The sequence below is a fragment of the Lepisosteus oculatus genome, chromosome 4 (genome assembly GCF_040954835.1).
Source record: "Lepisosteus oculatus isolate fLepOcu1 chromosome 4, fLepOcu1.hap2, whole genome shotgun sequence".
Taxonomy (NCBI): Eukaryota; Metazoa; Chordata; class Actinopteri; order Semionotiformes; family Lepisosteidae; genus Lepisosteus; species Lepisosteus oculatus.
This window is the reverse complement of record NC_090699.1, coordinates 38,984,993-39,008,941: the sequence shown is the minus strand read 5'-3', so window position 1 is coordinate 39,008,941 and position 23,949 is coordinate 38,984,993. Positions and strand designations below refer to the sequence as shown.

The 23,949-nt window shown below is 36.4% G+C and overlaps 1 protein-coding gene across 6 annotated transcripts in view; it reads left to right on the top strand.

The window, feature by feature from the left end:
• The window catches only part of vti1a (vesicle transport through interaction with t-SNAREs 1A), a 180,614-nt gene that overhangs the window by 92,647 nt on the left and 64,018 nt on the right, over nt 1-23,949 (top strand). For 4 of the 6 annotated variants that reach the window (XM_015347644.2, XM_006630772.3, XM_069189201.1 and 1 more), the window contains 2 exons: nt 14,805-14,875; nt 22,837-22,898. In XM_015347644.2, coding sequence (XP_015203130.1) covers nt 14,805-14,875; nt 22,837-22,898 — 133 coding nt within the window. Of the gene's footprint in view, nt 1-14,804; nt 14,876-22,836; nt 22,910-23,949 lie in introns of all 6 variants that reach the window. The other 2 variants (XM_015347645.2, XM_015347646.2) reach the window with 1 other exon arrangement.

The following is a 23,949-nucleotide window of genomic DNA, read 5'->3' as shown; positions in this document are numbered from 1 at the left end:
TCGCGAGAGGAATTTTTCAGGGCAACATGTAACGCGAGGCTTCTAAAATTGAATTTTACCATAGCTTCTAAAATTCTCACGGTTTGGAAACCATTACATTTTTAATCGTGAAACCGGTTAATCTCAACTTCCTGTGGTATGATTACTTCTGAAGACATAATTTAAGTTCCTTTATATGAGAAAATTAGACCCTGTGAAAAACACTTAAAATAAATTGGTAAAGAGTGATCAAGAATTGCAAAACATACATTTCTTTGCTACTTAAAAAATATGAAACACTGTTCTATTTGCACGATTCTTTTAAAGCTGACTAATAGAACTACAGAAGACAAAAGGCCTCAATTGGTTAGGTCCAGAGTTAAAAAAATACATTAAATTGCTGCTCTCATGAACTAGGCTGTATATTACATACCTGCTTTTATTTACTTTCACCTTATGGGTCATCCTTCCTATTGGTACATCTAAGTAGATAATTAAAGTTCTTTCATTTGAAGGTCTTTGTGGAAGGCCTGCATTAGGTTTGATGTCAAGAGGTTGCTAACGCTTTCCATAGCAACGTTTGAAAGAGACCAAACATGAAAACATTTGGTTTATTGTCGAGATTTGCTGCATTTGTTCTCACAAAGGCATTTTTGTCATTTCTTCATAAAAACACTAATACTTTCTAGAAGTTAAAACAGAAACCAATAGCTGAATCAAGCATAAAAAAGCTAAAAGTTTGAAATATTTTCTTATTTTCTTTCCTTCCTTTCACCTGTGGGAACTTTCAAAATTTAAATTCACATTGTCTAGTGAGAAAAGAAATGAGATAAATCCATTTTCTTTATTCATCTTATATTTATTTCTGCAGTGACACCAAACTCTTTAAGAGCCATATGCTACTTTATAGGATATAGCCATATTGTGTCTAATAACACACCTGGGGCCCGATTTTGAAAGTCATTGCCCTAGATCTTGAAGGGAATGGCTCTGAGCAGAATTAGCACCTAGGACAAATGAAATGCAGTAAAATTAGTTTGTGAAAAGCTAGTCACTGTAAAGCAGGAGGACTAATATCTGGTAGCCAATTGTAAGCCAATAGCATACAATTTAAGAAGCCATTAGCTACAACTATCATCATTCAAAAGAATGAGCCCAAATTAAATAAGCCTAAATATGCACATTTGTGTCTACTATTAGCTGTATGTCCACACATACTAGTTTAAACATTCTACCGAGTCACTTGGTAAATGTCACATAAGATCCTGTAGTACTTTTTGAATGAGTTGGACTGTTCACCCAGTATCCTGGCAGAATTCCGCTCTGGGTTTATTGCAGTCTGGCCTTCCTAAATGTTCTCATTAATTCAACTGGTGAAGCATTTTCTCGCCTGGCTACCTGAACCTATATGTGTAGTGGGGCTGCTGGTGCACAATGGCTGCCATGGGTCACCTAGGGAGGTGCGGCACTGTGGTGGGAGCAGCAAACCACTTTGGCATGCTTTGAGATGAAGAATGCTATATAAATAGAAGCAATTCTTTAATGATTATTAGTAACATTTAATTAGAATACTATCTTGGTTACAATGAACATTTAATGTTTAAAGTTGTCTGCTATTTCATGTAATGATATTTTAATGATAATGGTACTTAACTAGTTGTAGGCATGTAAACAGAATGCGTGCCTTTATGATTAATGTATCTACGATCAATTGCAGTGTGGGCTCAAGGGTGCCGAGACTTATGAAGATGCTCTTGAAGCTCTTGTGATGGGAAAACAAATGCCCAAGCATGTTTCGCTAAAGCTTCAGTAGCCTGTGGTTGAAGATATGACTAATCTGACTGGTAAAATCACCTTTCATGCAGTAGGCAATACACTATGTTTATAGTGGCTTGCATTTGGCTTGCATTTGGTCTCTGACATAAATATTCATTGTCTGTACTATTTAACAAAAGATGCAGTTTCCAATTTGATTATGATTTGAATATGTTATTTCAAGTATCTGTTCTATTATTGCATGCAGTATTCCTTGTAAAATACCAAACTACCATCTTCTCTATAGATACAAATATAGTTATACAGACTGTACAGTATATGCCACATATACTACAAATAGCCAGTATTTCATCACACATGGAGACAAACCTAATCCACAGTAAATATTTTATTCCATTAGCATTTACACTCTACTCTTGTTTCATTTCTAATCAATAGTCGATAGTTATTAGCTTCTTATAATTGATAGTTATCAGCTTCCTGTGTTCTTAATTCCAAACATTTCAGTACCTGCATTTATAGCCTGCAGAACTGCTTGTACACAGAGTTGTGCTGAAGAAAAGCCTGCTCAAGATGGCTCTATCACAGCTCCTCTTCGCAAGGAAATGCTACCGAACCCATGCCTCAACAGTTATGTCGTCTGTTTGCCCCAGCTTTGAGTCTGAAAATTGGGTGTTAGGACTTTTGCTCTTATTGTTGCTTTGCCTGGTGATCAATATCACACCTCGGAGGTTTGCGGTTATTTCTTAGTAGTGGTGTGTATGGCTCTGCTTACATTATTGTATTCACATGTGGCCACTTCGTTAAAAAGCAACAGTGAAATACTGTAAAAGAGACATGAATGTGTAAGATTATTTTTCTCACTCTGTTTTGCATGGTGCTGTGTGACATTCAGTGAGAAAGAGGGGTTTGCTGTATGTTTTCTGTGCTAGCTAGGTTAAGTGGAATCTCTGAATTGCCCCTGTGTGTGTAGTTCTGTCCAGGGTGTAGTTCCAACCTGTGCCCTTGTGAAACTTGTGCCCTGTTTCTGCAGAATCTGGATCTGGATCAGGATCTGATTGCCCGTGACCATCATCTAATTTGTTTATTCCTATTTGAACTCTTATGACAGGTTTTTCGGACATAGAACATGGGACTAGATTTTTCCAGGCGATTCCAGATTTTGAGCAATCCGTTGAATATTCCCAGGCTTTTTTTACATCAGCCCATTCATAAGACTGACTCGCTTTTTGTGCCTGTCCAAGACGAGGTTCTAAAAGGAGGAAAGGATGTATTTACATATCCAAATACATGTGGCTTACTTTTCGAAATACAAAGCTTGTATTCTGCTGCTTGTGTGTGTTTTTTGAGGCTTCTGATCTCATAGCTGCTGCTTTGATAGGAATACATGAAAACAACAACTTAGAGAAATTTCCAAGGCTGACTTTAGCCTTACAGCAAGTGTTGTGGCAAAGGAAACATTTGTAAAGCTGCCTTTCCTTAAAAAGAGCAGACATTGTTCAGTCTTGGCTGTTTAATTTATTCACATTAGATTCGAGAAATGTAAGCATTTATATTAGTGTACAACTCATAGTAGATTAAAAAAACGCCAACTGTATTCACTTTCACAGGAGCCTGCATTGTATAATATCTAGGATACACTTATCCCCAGTCACTCTGTGTAATATAAGAACATTTGAATATATGTAATATACAGAAAGCACAAAATCCCCAGACAAATCTTGATTCCACCAAAATGGCATTTTTCATTTGGGTAGTTTAAGAGTATTGCTCTTCAACTCATGATCTGACCTAAACTTATTTAAAATTGCGGTTGCTCTTACAGGTGTGTATATATTTGTTTGAAATAAAAATAAAAAGTAGTTATTTTTTCTGACATGGAACAATTCACCTGTGAGTTAAGAGAAATAAACATTGCATTGGTCTGTGGCGTCTCTAATTAGCTAACTATATCACAAGTTTCTGATGTGATTGATCTTTTGTAGAGGCCTTTAGGCAATGTATTGACAGAAAGGAACAGTCCCCATCCCCGTCCCCCCCCCCACCCCACCCACCTAACCTAAATAATAAGTTTGTAAAAACAAATTTGTAGGATGATACTCTATAAAAATAGGGAGCAAGAAACTTTACTAACATTTCCCTTCAGTCTCTGGTACTTTGACACTAGTGTTATGGTCATATGTTGATAATGTTGAAAAGGATCAATAAATAAAAATGGGAGGTAAATCTATTGCTTATCTCCTTTATGCTAGCTGGTTGCTAATTACTTGTTGAGGAACAAGGTCATTCAGATATGTTCCCTTAGATGCTCAAGTTCCTGAAAGATATGAGATACTTTGTCTCTTTTCAAAACCTGGAATTTATATAGAACTGAATTCTTAGATGGTACAATTGATCATCAGGAATGTTTTTTTTTTCCTTTTTTGTTTTGAAGACGGGTTGGAATTAGTCTAGTTTCTGTCCCTAGCTTTGTCATTTACAATTTTACATGCATTTGTAGGAAAAGAAAAAAGTATGTATTTCATACAAGGTTGAAATCACACAATGTGCACTGTATCATTTCTGTTGTAAATGTTATACAACTAAAAGTTTAGTATTAGTATTATTATTTAGTAAAAGTATTTCAGCCTTAACTCCTAAAATTTATTTGGTACAGACATCTGTAAGTCAGGGTCCTTAGTTTAGTCTGATGTTCTCTGTAGGCTGAAACTCTTTGCTAACACATTGGCAATGTGGGAGAGAAGACCACTCTCTTGAATGCTCTGACCTTCTTTTTTATGGTAGTGCTGACCACTAAGCACTTCTTTGGAAAAAAAACATAAAACAAAGAAAACAGCCCTCTGCTCACTTCAACTGAACATCCTTGTATCTGTCTCAAGTGCCGTACTGTCTGCTGAACTCCAGTGATGATATAAATCAGTACAGGCCTGAGCTTCAGAAGATGCCCTCTTCTGTCTTTTGTGCCTAGCACATTTAGTTAAAGCCAAATGCTTTGGATGTTCACTATACACACATTATGTTTAAAGCAATTTTGTGGTTATACGTAATAAGGATGAGGGCAGGAAAAGTCTAAACTTTAGAGCAGTTGAATGCTCAGCTGAGTTCAAGTGCTTGGTTTCTGTGAATGGATGTTATGATGACTATTTCTGTGGCTTTCAGAGCAATTGTTATTTTCTTTCGTGTAGTGAAGATGAATAAAATCTCTCTATGTATATGCGTATATACAGTATGTACATTTTTGAGTGAATTATATTAGAACCAACATTCACAAACACAAGCCCAAAATTAGAAAACCCATTTGGTCTTTTTTTTTCCATATGCCTTGTGTTGTGTCAGTTTCAATGTTTTTTGATTTGCCTAGATGAAGTGGGATATATTTTAGAGATGAGAATAAATTAAATACAATCAAAAAGCAATTGCTTTTGGTGTGTGTAGGAATTTGATAATTTTGTCTCCCTCTGCTCTGCTCCAAGCCAATTGGTGGCCAGGCCTTTGCCAGAGCTGTCAAAACATGGAAATTACAATGACAAGAGTTTCTAATAGAATCTGTTTGACAAACGTAATTAAGGTGTTTCAATTTAAAGCCTATAATAAAGACTACTGGTGGGCTCCCCAAGGTCCTCACTAATTGTGTAGATTGCATTTTAAGCTTTGAATAGTTTTATTGGATAATGAACTGTTAAGAAGTGTTAGATCTTTTTTCTTAGCAGAATGTAGAGATAGAGAATGAGACAGGCCTGAGGTGTGGTGTTGTACAGATAATTAAAAGGCAGATTTAAGTTACAGGCTTTGATCTTGCTGTCAAGTTTTGATTAGAGCTGTAAATTCTTTAATCAAGTGTAATGTTGTTATTAACGTTCCTAACTGTTAAAAGAAGAGAAGGAACGTCAAGTTTCCTCAAGTCCATAACATTAATCTCACAACTTCGCCTCTGTGATGTTTTTATGTGGATAATAAATTGTCTGCAGTAGGTGATTAAAAAAAGTGAAATGTTTTAATACATTCACCTCCTGCTGCCTCCGACAACTCAGTAAGTAGTTTGTTTCAGGGTGAGGAATACTTTTTTTTCAGATGTAGAATAAGAAGTTTTGCTGTTCTTTATACCATGATTACTGTATTGGCAATAAACCCAATTTGTACAGTGGTTTTATATTGGTTTTCAGATGTGTAGAAAATTAATGAATACAAATAAATGCCAAAAATATCAGTTAATATTACTACTACTACTACTACTACTACTACTACTACTACTACTACTACTACTACTACTACTACTACTACTAATAATAATAATAATAATAATAATAATATATGTAAACAGTGCGAGTGATCCATCTTTTTTGTATTGTTCATCTAGTTTCTTTTCACTTAGCACTGGGGTTCTGAGCTCTTATTTTAGATGAGAAAGAAGTTGAATTAAATTTAATTATGACATTTAAAAATGTCTTCTCAGAACATATAAACTGGAGGATTGCCTATTAGCCACACAACGATTACATTCTACGTATTACTTTTTCATGAGAAACCTGGGTTTTATTGTAGCTTTACAAACTGGAAGAATTGAATGTAGAGAGTAGGCCTGCTGAATTGTGAGTAAGATCTATTGAGTGGTTTTGATGGATTTTGGTGATATGTAACATTTAAAAAAAAAGTTAATCCAGCTACTCCCAAGTAATTTCAGGCATTAATTTGAAAGATTTCTAGGCTGCGGTCTGCATGTGAGGTAATACACAATTCTGGTGAAATTCCATTAGTTCCGATTTGGATGGTTCAGTTACACTGGTTGAAAGAAATAAGTCCAAGAATTTTGCAGCAAGAAAATAAAGGCAATTGTGGGGTTGTATTTGGCTGCTTGTATAGTTAATATAAAAATGTATATTAACCACATTGTAAGATACCTGAATTTGGCCAGTTGCTGTTTTTTTTGACTGGAAGCAAATAGGACATTGGTAGTATTTAAAGGGAACCTTGATTGTTTTAAAGAAACATTAATTACAGCATAAATAAGCTGTTGATATATGCCTGTGCATGTATGTACAACCCTTAGGCTAATGTTAACAGTTTTTTTTAAAAAAGCTGCTCCTGTGTTCCTGCTGCTTTTCCCTCTAATTTAAAATGTGGAAAAAATGTAAAAGGGCATTTTGTTTAAGTCAACGTGAAACTGTTTTATTGAACTAAAAAGAGTCTTGAGTTGAAGAGGAAAAAAAACAACTAATTTATTTCTTCTCCAGCCTGCTTAAATAAATTGTTCTATTAGACTCTTGCAGCCTTGGTCATTTATACCTATTAAACCTGTGTTTTATCATCCATTACTGACTTTCACGTCTCTGGGTATACTTATTGTCCGTAATAAGCATTTTAAACAGCCACTAAAAATTGTTCAAGTCATATCTAGTGCACACTGAAAGGGAGAATGAGATTTGCAAGTGATAAATGGGAAAGTTGACTAGCTAACTAATAAAGATTTGTCTTAATCAAGTATGATTTGTCAGAACAGGAGCGCAGTGGGGTCAGGGCACAGGCAATGAATAATAGAGCGCACACTGGAGACTGGGACCATAGAAGAAAGGCCTAATAAATATGCTGTGATTACCCACTGCTAATTCATATTCAAAGGACGGATTTTGCCTGGTCAGCCACAAAGGTGCTGAGCTGATCACCTGATTGTTAAAGATTTCTTGGTATGACCTCTTTGAGAAACACATTGACACACACTCACTCACACATTGGTGGCCAAAATATTCTGTTGATTCAGCATTTCGAATCACTTTTAGTGTAAACTTTAATGATCATATCAACCCCCTCTGTTTCATCCCTGGTAATTAAAACTCTTGCAGAATATGTTTAAGCATATTGTACCTTATCCACACATTAATCGAGGTCAAAGTCATATCAGCACTGCAGAGGATGAAACATGTAGCTTTGCCATATGAGAATGAGCATTTCTAACTAAGAAATTTTCCAGTTTTCTTCATTAAGTATCCCTACCCATAGTATAAATATCAGTCCAGCCCTCTCAGGTGCACACTGCTTTGTCTGTGTCTTAATGTTGTATTGCAGTCACACTATGAGTAAGATTCCTACTTTATTACAGCAGGATTTCTTGCATTCTGACTTATTCAGGAGATTGTTAACATGTGGAAAAGATTCCAGTGGAATAGTGAAAAATGGTTTCATGCTTATACTTTTGGGGATAATAAAAAGAAGACATAAGCTAAGGGATTCTGGTATAAAGTAAAATAATTCTGTTTAAAATGACATATATACAGTACATCCACAATCAGCTTGCAAACTTTATTCCATGTGTCATCATAAAGGGGGCAAACTAAACTTTTCACGACTTTGTCTTTTTTTTGTGTCATCATTATTGCTTTCTCAGGGTAATGGAAAATTAGCAAACGCCGCTAACACTGGTTCCAGATGTTCATCTGAAAAGTGTCTAAATCTTTTTATCTGCCTGTGCTTAGCTCAGTTCAGGGTAGTGTGTAAAATAAGAAGTGGCTGTGAATGATAACTGGTTGAATACTATACTGGAGAGTAGGAGTTTCATTCATGTGATAAACCTTATTCTCTTCAATATTGTCACTCAATGTTTCCCAATGGACAGATAATATCATTACTGTCTTGACTGTGTGTGCAGGGCTGTTCACTTGTTCTGCTTCTTTTTTGTCTTCCCACCACAGCCATTACACAGTTTTGTATTCAGAAAGACCAGATGCTCAGTTAATGGATCTTACAGCAGTAGTTCATGAACACTAATTGACCTTTACCAAAGTCCTGTGAAAACAATAACCAAACCTTTGCTCCTCTTATGGACCTGTTTATGTGTAGTGTTGTTGTATCAGGAGAGAATTGTGTAGCAACCTTCACTGAACTTTAAAAAAGTATAGTACAACTATGGTGTCACCAAGTGTCGGGGTTGGCCTTTCAGCCCAGGCAAAAGAAGACCAGAGATCTCATAGTGTGTAGATGGAATGATACAGTTCTTGTAAAATTGATGATTTCTCCAATTATTTATCTGTAGAGGGAGTCACTGGGACAGCAGATGCCTCCATTGTGGGGAAGCCTGCTGCTGGTTCAGATATTAATTCACAGAAGGTTGATCTCTGAGTGTCAGAAAGACAATTCATTCTGTAATATTCCAGCAGGCGAGCACCTCTTCGAAAGATGAAGAAAGGGGATAAAGAAGAGAAAAAAAGATGCAATTCATCAAAGTGACAGTGTTTTACCTTCTATTTCAGTCTGGCAATATTGTCAGGTTGGTTAAGAAACATACAGTGGAATCAAGATGCAGTTTAGGGCATGAACAATTACAGTGGAGAGAAAACTAAGAAAAATTCATATTCAGTGCAGCATAGTTGCTATTATGCTACTTCCTTCATTAAAAAAAAATAAAAAGGCAACAAGTAATATTGGTTGTATATCGAGCAGGCCACTTTGCAAGAGCATTAACCAGTTCAGTGCAAAAGTGTAATAGTTTGACCAAAGAATCTACTGACATCCTGTACAAAGTAGTTTTCTGTTCATCGTCTATTGGATATTTTCTGATACCATGCTTCTGTCGTGCTATTTATTCCAAGGCTCAAATGGAGGACAGGTTTCTGTCAGTGTCAACCTAGAGCTCTTGTGTAATAAGATCCTGTTGGTATTGTATAAAAAAGCTAAGAGACTGCCAAGAATTAAAACAGTACTAGCGTGTAGTACAGTATATCATTTTAAAATACAAGTATAAAAATATTGTACCACATTCCAGTTAATTTTTGAACACAAGCTTTTTAAAGCTTTAAAGTCGTTTAGAGGGATTTTGGCGTTTATTATTCATACAGGGAAATGGCACAAACATTAACACCTGTGTTTAAGGGCATGTGGAAAAAATACCATTCAAATTACTTAAAACGTTTAACAACATTAGTTCTTAAAAGTTTAACAATCTCATGCAGTTTTGTGCAGGATTGAAATGAGCACCCTTTTCTGTAAAAGAAAAAAAGGTAAAAGGAGATTCTGCTTCAGATGCTACTGTCACATCACAAAGATATTTTTAGTGAAAGATGTTAGTTGCTCTTTTTCAATGAAAAACATAATTAAACAAAAGATCTGACTTTATTTTAAAATGAGGACAGGAAAAATCATTCAAATAATACAAATGTATAGTTTAATAGCTGTGGTCACCTGTTAGGATGTTGTAATGACTTACCTACCAGCAGATTTACTTCTTTAAGGATATATCTCTTAAATAAAAATGTAAATCCCATTCCATTTAAGAGCTGTACTCCACTGGCTTACCCTGGAACCACACCATATACCACATTTCACCTTTGGGAGGCATTGTATATACAGCTAAACATTCAGCAGGGAAAGCCAGCAGGGACAGGGAAACATAATGGGAACATCAATTTGTGGTCAGATATCTAAGGGAAATATTTATCTTTCTGGTACTTGGCAAGGGATGTTGAAATTGGAGCTTCTAATGTATTTTACAGTCTTTGGCTTGGATGGGACTTAATCAGCCTTTGATGGATTTTACAGTAAAAAAAGTGATTAATTTTTAAAATATTTTGCATCTATCTTTATTACTGTAGGGGGTCTTCAGTTTCTTCATTCTTGTTCTCCTGTCTGTGAGTACAGTGTATTTGCACGTCTTTGGATTGGCAAGACCTTCTCTGTGAAAGTGATAATGATTTTTAATACAAGTTTGAAATCAGAGATTTTGATTATCTGATCATGAGTCATACTGAAGCCTGATTATTAGCCAAATAAAAAAAAGCATTATCAGTAGTGTCATTCAAATAATTTATCATTGACTGAATGTTCCATCTAAAAATGGCTGTCAGATGAATTTATGTCAAGTTACTTTATTTATATATTGTCACTTTCAATACCCCCACATTTCAGATTAACTAATAATCCATTCATTTGGTCATGGTCATGGGGGACCTGGAAGAATGGGTGCAAAGCAGAGTGCACCCTGGACAGGATGGCAGACACACAGACACGCACACACCCACTCCTGGGCCAGATTTCCCAGCAGCCAATTCACCTACCAGTATGTGTTTGGACTGCTGGAGGAGACCCACGCGAACACGGGGACATCATGCAAACTCAACACAGATAGAACCCCTGGAATTGAATCCAGGGCCCCAGCACTGTGAGGCAGCAATCTATGGCACCGCAGTGACCCCAGTTAACTAATAACAACACCTTTTGTTTTTTAGATATTTTTTGTTCTTCTTGGTGCATGTCCAAAGGCCCAACACAGCTACCCTGACACCGGAAAAAGACACATAGACCACAACACCAGTTACAAAACAGAGCTGGCATAAATTGCTGTATCAGGTCCTGATACAGATTGTCAAACATATGTTTTCTGGGAGAAATAGGCAATCCTCTTATGTTTAAAAAAAAAAAGACTGGTCTCTGTATAAATTATCCAGGTACTATCTGTCTCCTGTGTTCCCTATGAGAATAAAGAGAAGAAGCTAATATGATAATGTTTCAGTTTTTGTCTTCAGTGTTATACAGTAGATATAATAAAGTTGGAAATAATATTAAGCAGTGGCTTTCAACCACATGGAATTTCCTTTTTCATTCTTGTTCTTTTTTTGCACAAAATAGTATTTGATGTGAATCCTGTGACTTATCTACAGCCTCATAAAATGTGGTGATTCCTTGTAGGGTTGTCCATGTCAGGGTGCAGATGAGATAGATGTGCATTTAAAGCAATGAAAGGTTTTCCTGTCTTCCATTGTTCATATTATTAATCTTTGTGTTCATTCTTTTAATCTGGTCAATCTGTCATATATCTGTCTGACTGCCTTATTTAATCTGTGTATTCTTCAATCTGTCTGTCTCTGATTACAAATTAATGAAGGCAGGGATGCATTTATCCACACATCAAGAACAAAAGGACTGGTGCTCGTAACACATTTTTTTTGTGTTTGGAGATTGTATAGCTACCAGATGTAGTCCGTTGTGTAGCACTTCCACAAGCTGTTTTCTGCAAGTGAGCCCTTTTGCATGCAACACCTGTATAAAACAAGAATCATGAGTGTAGCTATTTATTTAGGATTGCTTAAGGCATTTGAAATTTTATTTTTGATCAACTCATACATTTTTATTTTTTTTTATTTTGTTCATTCTTGTAGTTTTTTTCTTTATTGTGATTGGTGAATACTAGTGAGATTTTAACCATTCAGGACAAATGTGAGAGACAACTGCAGTGTGTTCTAGTAAATGCATGGATGATGAATGAAGAGGATTTCAATGTGATCGAATGTTGTGTCATTTTATATTTGAAAATGTGAAACTCTCTAAGAATATAAGATTCAGACTGGACAGTCTAGCACATTTGAGACACTTTTCTAACTAAATTAAGAAATATGATCAATACTGAGGTCATAATCTGTTGACTAAGAGGGGTATTTAGTTACAAATAACAAAAAAACTAATTCTAAATGCTGTAATAAATATGGATAGAACTAATTTTAGAAGCTGGTGCTTTAGTTAAGTGTTGGTTGTGAATGTAAAATCAGGTTTTAGGGTATTTACAATGCACTAAATGCAGCTAATACAGGTTTCAGTTTTAAAAACACCTTATACTTATATTTCAGATTTAAAGACTTTTAGATTTAAGTTTAATACACCATGTATTAAATAAAATTGTTTATAATGAGATATCATTGTTCACCGAGAAGAAACTCACATTTATAATCAAATATTGAATTACTTCGTGTTTTTCTTCAAAATAAAAAAACTGTATTAAGTGACTATCACCGATTTCGTATATAGATATTTATCTAGATATATATTGTATATGTTACGCCAGTAGCACAGTGGTGCAGAGGTTAGCATTGGTGCCTCGCAGCACTGGGACCCTGCGTTTAATTTCGGACCTGGGTTGCTATCTTCGTAGAGTTTGTATGTTTTCCCCATGTTTGTGTGGGTTTCCTCCCACGATCGCAAGACATAGTGGTAGGTTAATTGGCTTCTGTGAAAACTGGCCCTGGTGTGAGTGTGTGTTTGTGCCCTGGGATGGATTGCGATGACATCCCCTCCAGGGTGTTCCCCGCCTTGCTCCTGTTGCTTGCCGGGATAGGCTGCTGCTCCCCAGCAACCTTAAATTGGAAGAAGTGGATGGATATATATTTATCATGCTATCAAATATCCGAAACGTCTTTCTTAAATTAGAATTTTTGGTTAGTTGAGACCTTTTAATCATTTATACCAAAGTGAAATTGCTTCTGTCCTAAACAGTTCAATATTACTTAAATTTAAGTCAGGGGCGATCTTCACATCGTAATTCTGAAGCATGACTGCTACAAGGATCTCAATTGCTGTAAGATATCAGGTTAGACACTGAGAAGGTATCCAAAGCAGTTGCATCTTTAACCTATTGTACAGAGATTTTAAGAGGAGCATTGGCAAGTACCCAGTCAGGAATTGTGTTTCTACAAGCACAAGTTCATTTTTTGTCCAGGCATACAGTATGTACTGTATAGTTCAATGCTCATAAAACTTAGAAGCAAGAATAGTGTTAACTAACTCCAGAAAACATCTTGTTCAAAGATGAAAATTGGCTGTGTGCAGACAGAACTAATGCAATTAATTAATTCTTTTTGAGGACAAAAATGTAAGAGTGTTTCTAATTAATGCTCAAAAGAAAGTGTTGGTTGACAAAGGCAAAATTGAAATACAGTATGATCTCACTGGTGGGACCTCAAATTCAAGCTTTAAGTTTGGATTTATTTTATTATTCTTATGTTTGTTTTTACATCCAGCCATACCCGGGTTAGTATAGCTTTGCATCTTAATACGACGGAGGAACAAGGAGGTCAAGTTTGTTTTTATTTTCAAAGCAAAAAGCGTCCCAGCTTCCAGACCTAACCACCTGGATCCAGTAACCCCTTAATATTAAATAACCATGGAGCCCTTTGCATTTTGAGACCCCTTTGCCTACTAGGAATTGCTTTAGCCCGTGTTCACCAACTCTGGAATGATTTCAGCAGTAATCCTGTGAGAGCCAGAGGGCACAAACTGTGAAACATCAAAAGGGCCTGTTGGCTGCTGGACAAATTCTGGAAGCCAATTTTTCAGCCAGTGCACTACGCCTGGGCGCCAATGTTTTGTCCCTTCTGTGTCAGAGAGTCGGGTGGAGGGGGTGTGAGTGGATTACTTTGCACTGACTGCTGGTTGTGTTGAGACCTGAACTTTCAGCTTAAGATGTGCCAAGTTGTGTGCGGCACTTTGCTGGTCACCCCATCAGGGAATCTTTGTTGTCAGCGACTGGGTGCAGTTGTTGATCCTCAGATATGTGGTAGAGATGTCGAAAATGTCGGCAGCTGGTTTCTCCACAGTCCTCCCTGCTCCAACTGGAACCAGTCAGGAGGTGGGGGCTGAAGGCTGTAAGCAGCTTTTTTTCATATGGTTCAACAGCAGCTTAAACCTTGTGCACATAAAAAGTAATAGAGAAAATAAAACCGCTTTGTTATGTGCTTATGTCACGGCCGGCAGCTGTAAGCACAAAGGTTGAATTCAGCGCAAACAGTCAGCAGGCCTCACGTGAAGGTGTGTGATAAAAATATTTTCATGAAGTGCATTATGTGAATGTTTGTGTCTTTATTTTCTGAATAAACTAGCCTACTAAAGCGGCAAGCCCTGGATATTAATCTTATTTGCTAAACACTCCTTTGATTTGGTGACATTGAAACTGGGCCAATTTAGCCAATATATCTAAAGCAAATCAATGAAATAAATATAATTCTGAAAGCAACAGTGATGATGACTGTTTTGCCATTAATCAAAAAAATATTGTGCTTACATCATGAACCTCATGTTTATAGATATGAGTCTGTGTCGGCCTAGCATTTATGATCTCCTTGTGGTAATAGGTGTGTAAAAAAGGTTTTATGTATTATGTCTTTCTGTATATGTGCCAGCAAAAACAAAAGAAGTAAATGGAATTTTGTTTCCATAGACAGGAATACTCATGGGTTTGTATAGGTACTACCTTGTTAATTCTATTTTATTTATTAGTTAATTTTCATATTTTGCAGAGCAAGTTGGCCAGGAAATTTTAGAAAATCTCCACCTTGACAGAGAAAAAATACAGAGATCCAGAGACCGGGTGAGTTTCTCGTCTATTGTATTTAATCTCTAATTATTTCTGTTTAGGTGGTTGAAATAAAAAGAGCTTCACACAAATCCTCAATACTAACAGTTGCTTAAGATGTAAAATATAAATATGTTATCTTCCTACTATGAAGACGATATTATGTTTCTGTTATTATATTATTGTAGTTGTTTTCCAGAGGGAGAACTGTCCAAAGCTGCTTTGGAATATTTCTCCAAACTGATTTGATTTTTAGACCTGCTAGTATTATCCACACATGCTATACTCTGCTTGCATGCAGCCTTTGCAGTCAGACAATGTGTAAGAAAGAAACGCTATAAATTCAGTCTGATTGTAAAGGCTTGTTTCATCTCCACCATATTTGATATTTGTTCCTTACACACTTAATTTTTGACATACTGTAAGTGTGCAATATACAGCTTGACAGAATAAGTACAGTACTTCAGATTTAGATTCTTTATTGTGATTTGTCAATACATATGTAATTTTAATCATTTAGGAATCCTGCTTTGCTTTTTTTTATTTCCTTTTGAGTTTTTTTTGTTATTCCTCATTTTTTGCATTTCCACAGGACAGTTGTGAGAGTGCAGTCTAACTAATATAGACTATACATGTATGGTGAATTAAACCATAAAATCACAAAATGTTCTGTCATTTTTAATTTGATATGTGAAACTTTCCAAGAGTACAAGATGACTGTCTAGCACATTTGAGTTACATTTCTCAGTTGAGAAATATCAGCAATATTGAGTTTAAAATGTGGTATTTAAAAATGTATTTATGTATTACAAAAAAAATTCTAAAATTCAGAAGTTGATCTGGATATACTACTAGATTTTGAACATTCAATTATGACTTTGGCTACTTACGATGGATAAGAATATCTTCTTCATGTTTATGCAGCAAGAAGTCACTTGTACTCCAGATATTTTAGCTCAAGGCCTATTCACAATATATATTCATATACACAATATGAAACATACGCCTACATTTTAAAGCCCCAACTTGCATTAAGCTATCGCTGTGTTTATCTGTCTTCCATAACACTTTTTGATAAGACACATGCAATATTGGCACTCATGAGGTAAATATGGAAGCTTTTGTCTCATTGAGTTCGGAAGGGGGGGATCAACTGTGCATTAATAACTTCTGGTGCAAAGTCACTTCCTTGATTTTACTTCTCAACTAAAAGAAGATAAATAACTGACAGTGAGTCAGCAGTAGGGCCATAGTACACAGTTTGAATCGTATGGACACAAGACCTTTTCTTAGGATCTGGGGTACCTAGCCTCATTTATATATGAATTTAATATTTTGGAAAAATATGAAGAAACAAGTCCCAGATTCTAAACCTTAACACACTGAAAGAAGATGGTTCATTTGATAGGACTGTTGTGAGGTTAAAATAGATACTTTGTATTTAAGAAATTAGCATTTCTGTTTCAAATAAAATTATTTGTGTTTCTTTAACCAAGACATTGATTGTGTATTCAGTCATATTATTTGCTTTAATAGTTGCTTAGCTTTTATTGTATTTTAGTTTGGAAATGTTCAAACATATTTGTAAAGCACCACCAAACAAACGATCATCTCCAATCCCATTTTTGCAAAAAGAACAAAATAAAAGTGATACTATTGAATGCAAGAAGCATTTTTATCAATATAAAGAGCACACTCCCTAAAGCAAAATAATAAGTAACAGAATAAAATAAAATCTGATTTTCAGGAAATTAGGACTGATGCTCTCCCCGTGCAAATTAAATTATTTTTTTTAATGCAGTTGTGAAATTGAGGTATTGAAGGCTCATACCATGGGTGAGAAGGCTCATACCACGGATGATCATGGCACATCAGAGAAGTGATATTCTCTCTGAACAACTGCACGCCTTCTCAAGCATTTCTTCCTCATGTAAAACACAAGCTAGAGTCGTCCACTTTCCATATTGTGGTATGCTCTTAGAACTCAGACATCATCTGCTAACAGTGGATTCATTCTCCATCAGAAGAGAGATCCAATCCTTTTGTGATATGTTTCCAATAGCTGTCCTTACTAGGCAGATGTAAAATTGTCAGATCCCAGTTAGGGGCCATCTGAAATGCTTTTTATGAAGAACGGTTAAAGATCACAACATGTCAGTTGGCATTGCAGACTATTTCAAAGGAAATAAAACATTTCCTTTCAAAGGTCTGCTGTCTACAGAGAATAATGCACTCCCATGAGTCTAGGCTGGCCCTCCCCAAAGGATGTTTTGCCTGGTAAAAATATAAATGTTGCGATAGAAGTTGTAACATGAGTGTTAAACTGTATGTTTTGCATCTACAGTAAGTAAAAAAACAACATAGTTAAGGCAGTAGTGTTCAGCAACAAAAATAACATTTGCTGTGAAATGAACATTCTTAATGTCAATGAAATAATCTAATATAGTTCTTTAGAAGATAGTGCAGGGAATTTTCTGTGGCATAAATTCTCAGAAGATAAATCATACAGCAACATTTTTAAAAATGTTGATATGCATAAATAAGGCTTTAAATTAAATGTTCTTTTCAGCATTGGTTTTTCTTCTTTACTGTATATAAGGCATATGGCTCGAGTTGTATTAGTGATTGTGATTTTCATTGTAGGGAAGCCCCATAGTATAACATGCATTGAATGAAGCCTTGTATTTAACTTGTGGAAGGTTATACGCTGTGAAAAACACAATCAGAGTGATAGCAAGAGACAGTGCTATGCCTTCCAGGTAGGCATTAAAATCAAATGTTGTGACCAGCTTTTCAGCTAAAGTTGGAGACAATGTAGGACATAGTTTGGCAATATTTCTGAGATGGTATAATTATGTTTTTACAATGTTTTGTACATGTGATTCTAATGTCATGTCTGAATCACATATCACCCCCAAGATCTTCAATTTCCATTGCAATTCAAGTGCAGTGCCATTAGACAGATAGGGTTACTGCGTTAGATTTACAACATTAATGGGGGGATGCTAAGAAGCATGACTTCAGTCTTATTACAGTCATGTTGTTACATGTTGTTTTGAAGCTGGCTCAATGGATCCATCATTATTGTATTAGGTGGGGTGAGTATGCAATTCAGCCAGAATATTATTTTATTTACACACAGAACACAGGTTCTTCAATATAATCAAGAACACTTTTTCATCCCTATCTGTGGACAATCAATCTGCTATCCAACTCTCAAAACCTAGTCTTTTTTTATTGAGAAATGACCAGTCTTGCCTCTTGTATCTCAGTGGTCTGTGTTTCATCATCTTCATTCCTGCCCTTCATTGCCAGCTTTGGTGTCCTTCCTCCCCAAGGAAGTTTCAGTTTTTCTTTTCCTGTTGTCCATCACACTATCGGATCCCGACGGCCAGCATGAATCTCTGTTTGACCCCTTTTCTCCTGTCCATTACTCTCCAGCCTTGGAAAAATACCTTTTTTGTTTTCCTTGAGTTTATTTGCCTTTCACATGACCCCTGACTCTCTCTCTCTGCCACATGAGGATTGGAGAATCCTGGAGTTTGTAGTTCTCTCCTGGCTCTTCCAGAACGCTGGCAGTGACGTGGCAGTGATCTCTGACTCCACTATTTGGCTCGGAGCAAAATGCAACGCAGGTGTCAGACTGTGCTTTTGTAAAGATTCAGATTTTGACACGTTGAAGATGTGAAACATAAGAAGAATGTTAAGAATTAGCATTTTAAACCATTCATTTCTGAATGAAACATTATTGTATATATTAAATACAGGGTGATATATAATATTATACATATTTTAAACATAACCGTATATTAGGTTAATAAAAAGAGCATACTTTGACTATTTTATTAGAAAATTTCATTTTAAGCCTTTAGATTTTATTAGATGATTATACTGTATCTTGTTCCATTAGTAATACATATACAAATGGTTGTTTTTTTCTCTTTGCTGAATAATGAACATGTAAAGAGGTATGCAGCAGCAGGAAGACGTGCTTTTACCAAACCTAACTGCTAGATATTCATATCCCTGACCTGCAAATGAAGTGATGCCATCCATGCTGTAGCTGTTTCTATAATGTTAATATAATATGAAATAAAACATATGCCCCTTTGTCTGCTGGAAGTGTCCTTCACCTTTCTTGGCCTCACTTTTTAAGGCTTTAGCTTAAATCTCTGCATACGAGACAATATTAAATAATTGTAAATGCCTGCGCAATGATGCAGCCCATTTAGAATCTGACTCCATCGCAAAAAAGCAAATATAGAGGCAGTCTTCTGGCCTTGTAGCTTGTTTGCTCCTTCGATACTTGCAGGCCCCTGCTATTGCTGTTGGGGGAAAAAAAAGTATTTTTAGGAAGACTGGGAAGTCCCTTGGGATGTATCTATCCTTGAGAGCAAGACATCAGGCGGCTCTTGGACTGGCTTCTTTGCCAAAAACCTAATTCCACCCAAACCACATCTGTGGCGAAGAAGCTGTAGACCAGCGAGAGCTGTCTTGGATTTTATCTCGTGCTGCCAGATATTTTATAGTGCATGACGCCCTGTGGAGTTTTGAAGAGAACTCCTCGCATTTTCACAGGGACGGTCCCATCACAGAAAGCTGATTACACTGAGAATTTTGCGGTTCCCTGTCAGCAGCACTGTCAGCGCTCTTGACACACACATTTTGAGAGTATTCTCTCAGGCGCACCTCCACATTCAGACCAACCTCAAATAAACTGTGATCAGATAACCTCCATTTAATGGTGGAGGACACAGCAGCTCTCATCTCATGAGGTCTGAATACATTAGAGCAGAACGGGGAAAAAATAGACGCAGCATCTGAGACCAGTGGTTCTCTGGTACGTGTCGGCTCTGGGGCTCCCTTTCACTGCAGTCAATAGTTCGGACATCCCTCAGTGATAGGAGAAAAACGCATTTGATTAACGCATTTAAAGCGATGGAGTATAAGAGAAATGGTGACAGTTTTTTTTTTATGCCAACCAGACATTGAAATTAGTAAAGCTGTAATGGTTTCGATCAAGCAGCATTGTTTCAAAGTCCAGTCAGTGGCTGACCAGACTTACTGAAGGTCTTTGAGCTGAAAATTTCGGTGGCATGCATTTTGGAGCAACTGACTATCATTTGTGTTTCATTTAAAATCACACATGAGCCATTCATCAGTTAATGCTTTGAAAGCTGCTAACCACACAGCCACAGCTCTCTTGCCACCTGCTGTCAAGGGATGTTCAAGAAGACCATACCTCTTTCCATCTGTCCTGGCAGTAGTCATCATTGTCCCTGTTACTGCCTCATGTGCTGAGCATCCTTTGAAGGATGTTCGTGCTTCACCATTATGTGAGCTCTAGCCTTCTAAATATGGAGCAATTGATCTTGTAGTACCACTAAAGCCACTTTTATATGGTAGGTTAAAGAACAGGGTACAGATGTCCCCTGACATTTTTCACTGTTCTATGCCTGAGCCATGCTGATATGCAAACAGCGAACTTAGGAGCGGATCTGTCATAATCCACTAAAAAGAAGACAACAGTCAAGGTTTTTCACGACAGTTATATTTTGAATGATAAAGCTTTTATACATGACCAAGCTTTTGTGACCTACCACCTTAACTATTGTAATATTGTGTTCCACAGTGCGTTAAAATTCGTTTGCTTTTTAGATTTTTTTTCTGTCAACACTGGAGGCAGGGGTGTTAAGACACTGACTTGAGGAGATGCTGAGAGAGAATGTGTTTTATATATTTTCAGGATGGGCCTACTACCTATAAGCAGCACAATGTATTTTTCTTTTTCTTCTCTTTTGTAGCTCTTAGCGAACATGCTATTATTTCTCAATTTTGGATGTAGCTCTTTTTAATATTTCTTTAAAAAAAAAACAGTCTGTCTCTCTTGGTAAGCAGTGAGCACAAGGCAGGGTACACCGTGGACGGGACCACACACATTCACACACTCACACCAGAGCCAGTTTTCCCAGAAGCCAGTTAACCTACAGTACCTTCCTCTGGGTGCTCTGGCTAATGGAATCCCATGCAAACAAGGGGAGAACATATCATCTCCACGCAGATAGCACCCCAGGCCCCTATCAATTTTTGAATGGGTAATTTCTTAATTAAACATCTAGTGTAGCACCTGATGCTTACACAGGGAGCTGATACATGGTGTAATGATTTTGAATCAGCAGTATACAGTTTGAGAACCTAATCACAAGTTCCAAAATGGATCTGCTGAGTAGAATTGCTGTATATTGTAGATCCTTTAGTGGGATCTGGTGAGTGCTTCTCTTCAAACATTTATTAATTAACAAACTTACTAATTAATTGTTATTTTTACAGAAAATATTCAGTTGCATTGCAGTCTGCTGTACCACCTTTGTATTCTAATTTAAATTAAAATGTAGCGTTATGTGTTAATATGCCATTATAAGGTGTTTACATATTTTGACAGATGCTTTTCAGTGTCGTTCTAATATATTTGATAAATTGTACTACAGCAAAAGTATTTTTACTCATGCTTAATAAGTTTTCATTTCTACTATATTAATTTATATTACTGACTGAGAAAATGTGGAAAATGGAATTATTAATTTATTCTGGGAAAATGTCCACTGATGAGCTGGTATATTATAATGTATGAACTTCTTAAAGCGCATATCTTCTGGATAACCTCCCTACACTGCCATTACTTAGATTGCAAATGGGGAAAGAGCACTAATTTTCCTGCAAAACTATCATCCATTTAAATTCTTCTAGACTGGATTCCTTCTAGACTGGATTCACTTGGAATAGTTTTATTACAATACATATCACCACCTCTTGCACAGCTCTTTTCCACAATTTTCCACCCATTTTTTTATGGACACTAATTAAACGTTTCACCACAGGCATCATTAAATCACATTTTAACTCATAGTAATACTAGTGGAAATTGTAAATAATATGATTCTGACCCGAATAACCTTCCATAGCCTCTATACCGAATCTACTGTAAGTTCCTAACATGTGCCTTCCCAAGCTTTAGTAATGAGATAGGATAGATTTAAGTGAGCGATTATTCATGTAAAATGCTTAGTTTCCCTCTTGTCTTCTTTTTAAAATTTAAAAAAATGAAAAGAGAACAGCTGCCGAGGCCAAGGTTGTTAGCTGATTCGTTTTTGTAGAGAACTTTGCTGTAACCACAGTTAGAATTCCTGAGTTTCTGCATCTTAATGTTCCCTGTAGGTCCCATGTGAAATGTGACATACTGCATCACAAACTCATAAAACGAAAACAGATGTACAACATGAAAAGAAATTAAGTGAATACTTGCAATTAAAAGAAGACGCTGTCTCCTTATCAGTATTTGATCCGATTCAAAGTCTTTTTAAAATGCTAACTAATGACAGGCAGTTGTACCGTCAGAAAAGACACATTAAGAACCGCACCTTTTTTACATTGTAAGCTTTTTGTCATTAAATTAATACCAGTGTGGTTTAAATCTGTTCAGGAAAGGATCTCAAAAGGCAAAAGGATTTGTTTTCAGGTGGTCCTAAAAGATGATTTCTAGGCAATTTCCAAGTGGCACACCCCCAACACATCTTATGAGTGTCAGGTGGACCACCTCTGGTTTGATTTCTGGCATAACGGAGCTCTCACTCTTACCTGGGGTACTGATGGGAAGCTCCAGATTGGTGCACATGCTCTCAGGGATCGTTGAGGTGAAATCAGTTGGGGTTGATTTTTGTTCTGCACCACAGAAACATCACTGTGCAGATCTCACTGAGAGTAGAAGGCCACCATTGGAGGTGAGGTCACTGATAATTTGGGGAAAAAAAATAAAGTGGGGAAAATAGGGGGAATTGGGTACAGATTTTGAACTTATACCTATATAGAGAACAACATTAATGCTTAATGCTGTGTACGTTTTGACTGTCATAGGAAATTAGGCGTCCTCAGTTTTGTTTTCTGTTTATGTATTTTTTTTATTTTTTTTTTGTGCATAGCTTCGTGAAACAGATGCAAATCTGGGGAAGAGCTCTCGAATCCTGACAGGAATGTTGCGCAGGTAAGAAGAAGGTAGGGCCCTTTCCCTTTTTGAAAAAACACTGACATTACTTCCCTACGTGCTCTCCAGGTCTACTGGTACTTTGTCGTAGTTAATGAATATTCTCTTATGCAAACAATATCTCTCTATGGTCTTTAGTAGGTTGTATAGTAGGTTTATATTTTAAGTTTAAACATGCCTCTTACTAAGATTATGACAATTTTACTAGATATGATTCTTGCTTTGACTTTTCTAACCACTATATAAATTGACAATCCATATTCCACGCATGACAATTCATATTCTTATTTGCATCCAATATTGCATTAATACATGAGCTGCAGTGTTAAAAACTTCTATAGTTTTTTTTTTTATTTTTGAAGTGAATAAACACAATAACTCCCTGTCAGATATATATACAACTTGTGTGTTAACTAAAAGCAAGTATCACATAATCCATCAAGAGGAGACTGGTCTTTTACCCTCATAGTTGTCCATTTTTTATTGAAGAGCAGTTAAGTGCATGATGTTCTGAGGCTTTATTTGTTTCTACAGGAGAAATGGTTAATTCTTTCATTAAGAGAAAACAAGAAAAAATCCTGTCTAACACTACAAGAAGCCTTCAATATATAGGAGCTATAAAGGTCTTTGTATGTTGGTAGAACTTCCTTGAGTTTCACTTCAGAGGGAGGCTTTATCCTTTTCTCAAAGCCTAATGAAAAAATAGCTCCACACAGACAAGGGAGGCTTTAAAAAAGCAAAAAAAAGGTTCAGTTTAACGTCTGTCACGTCTCCATTTTACAAACCGCTTCCATTTCTGTCTCTGAACCGTAACGTTAAATTTTTTATTAACAGTAATATGTAAATGACACCAGCTAAATTTAAAATCCAGGGCAGAAAGGAAGTAGCAATTGAAATAGATGCTTCAATGCTTGTAGACAATCAAAACCAGCACGGCTTGCCGAAAGGCCCCCGGTGATGCGGACTGTAACCAATATTCTGCATATGTCTCCATTTTGTCAAATCTCATTAGAGGGCCTGCCTGCTTTATGTCATTGGAGCTGTCCAGAAA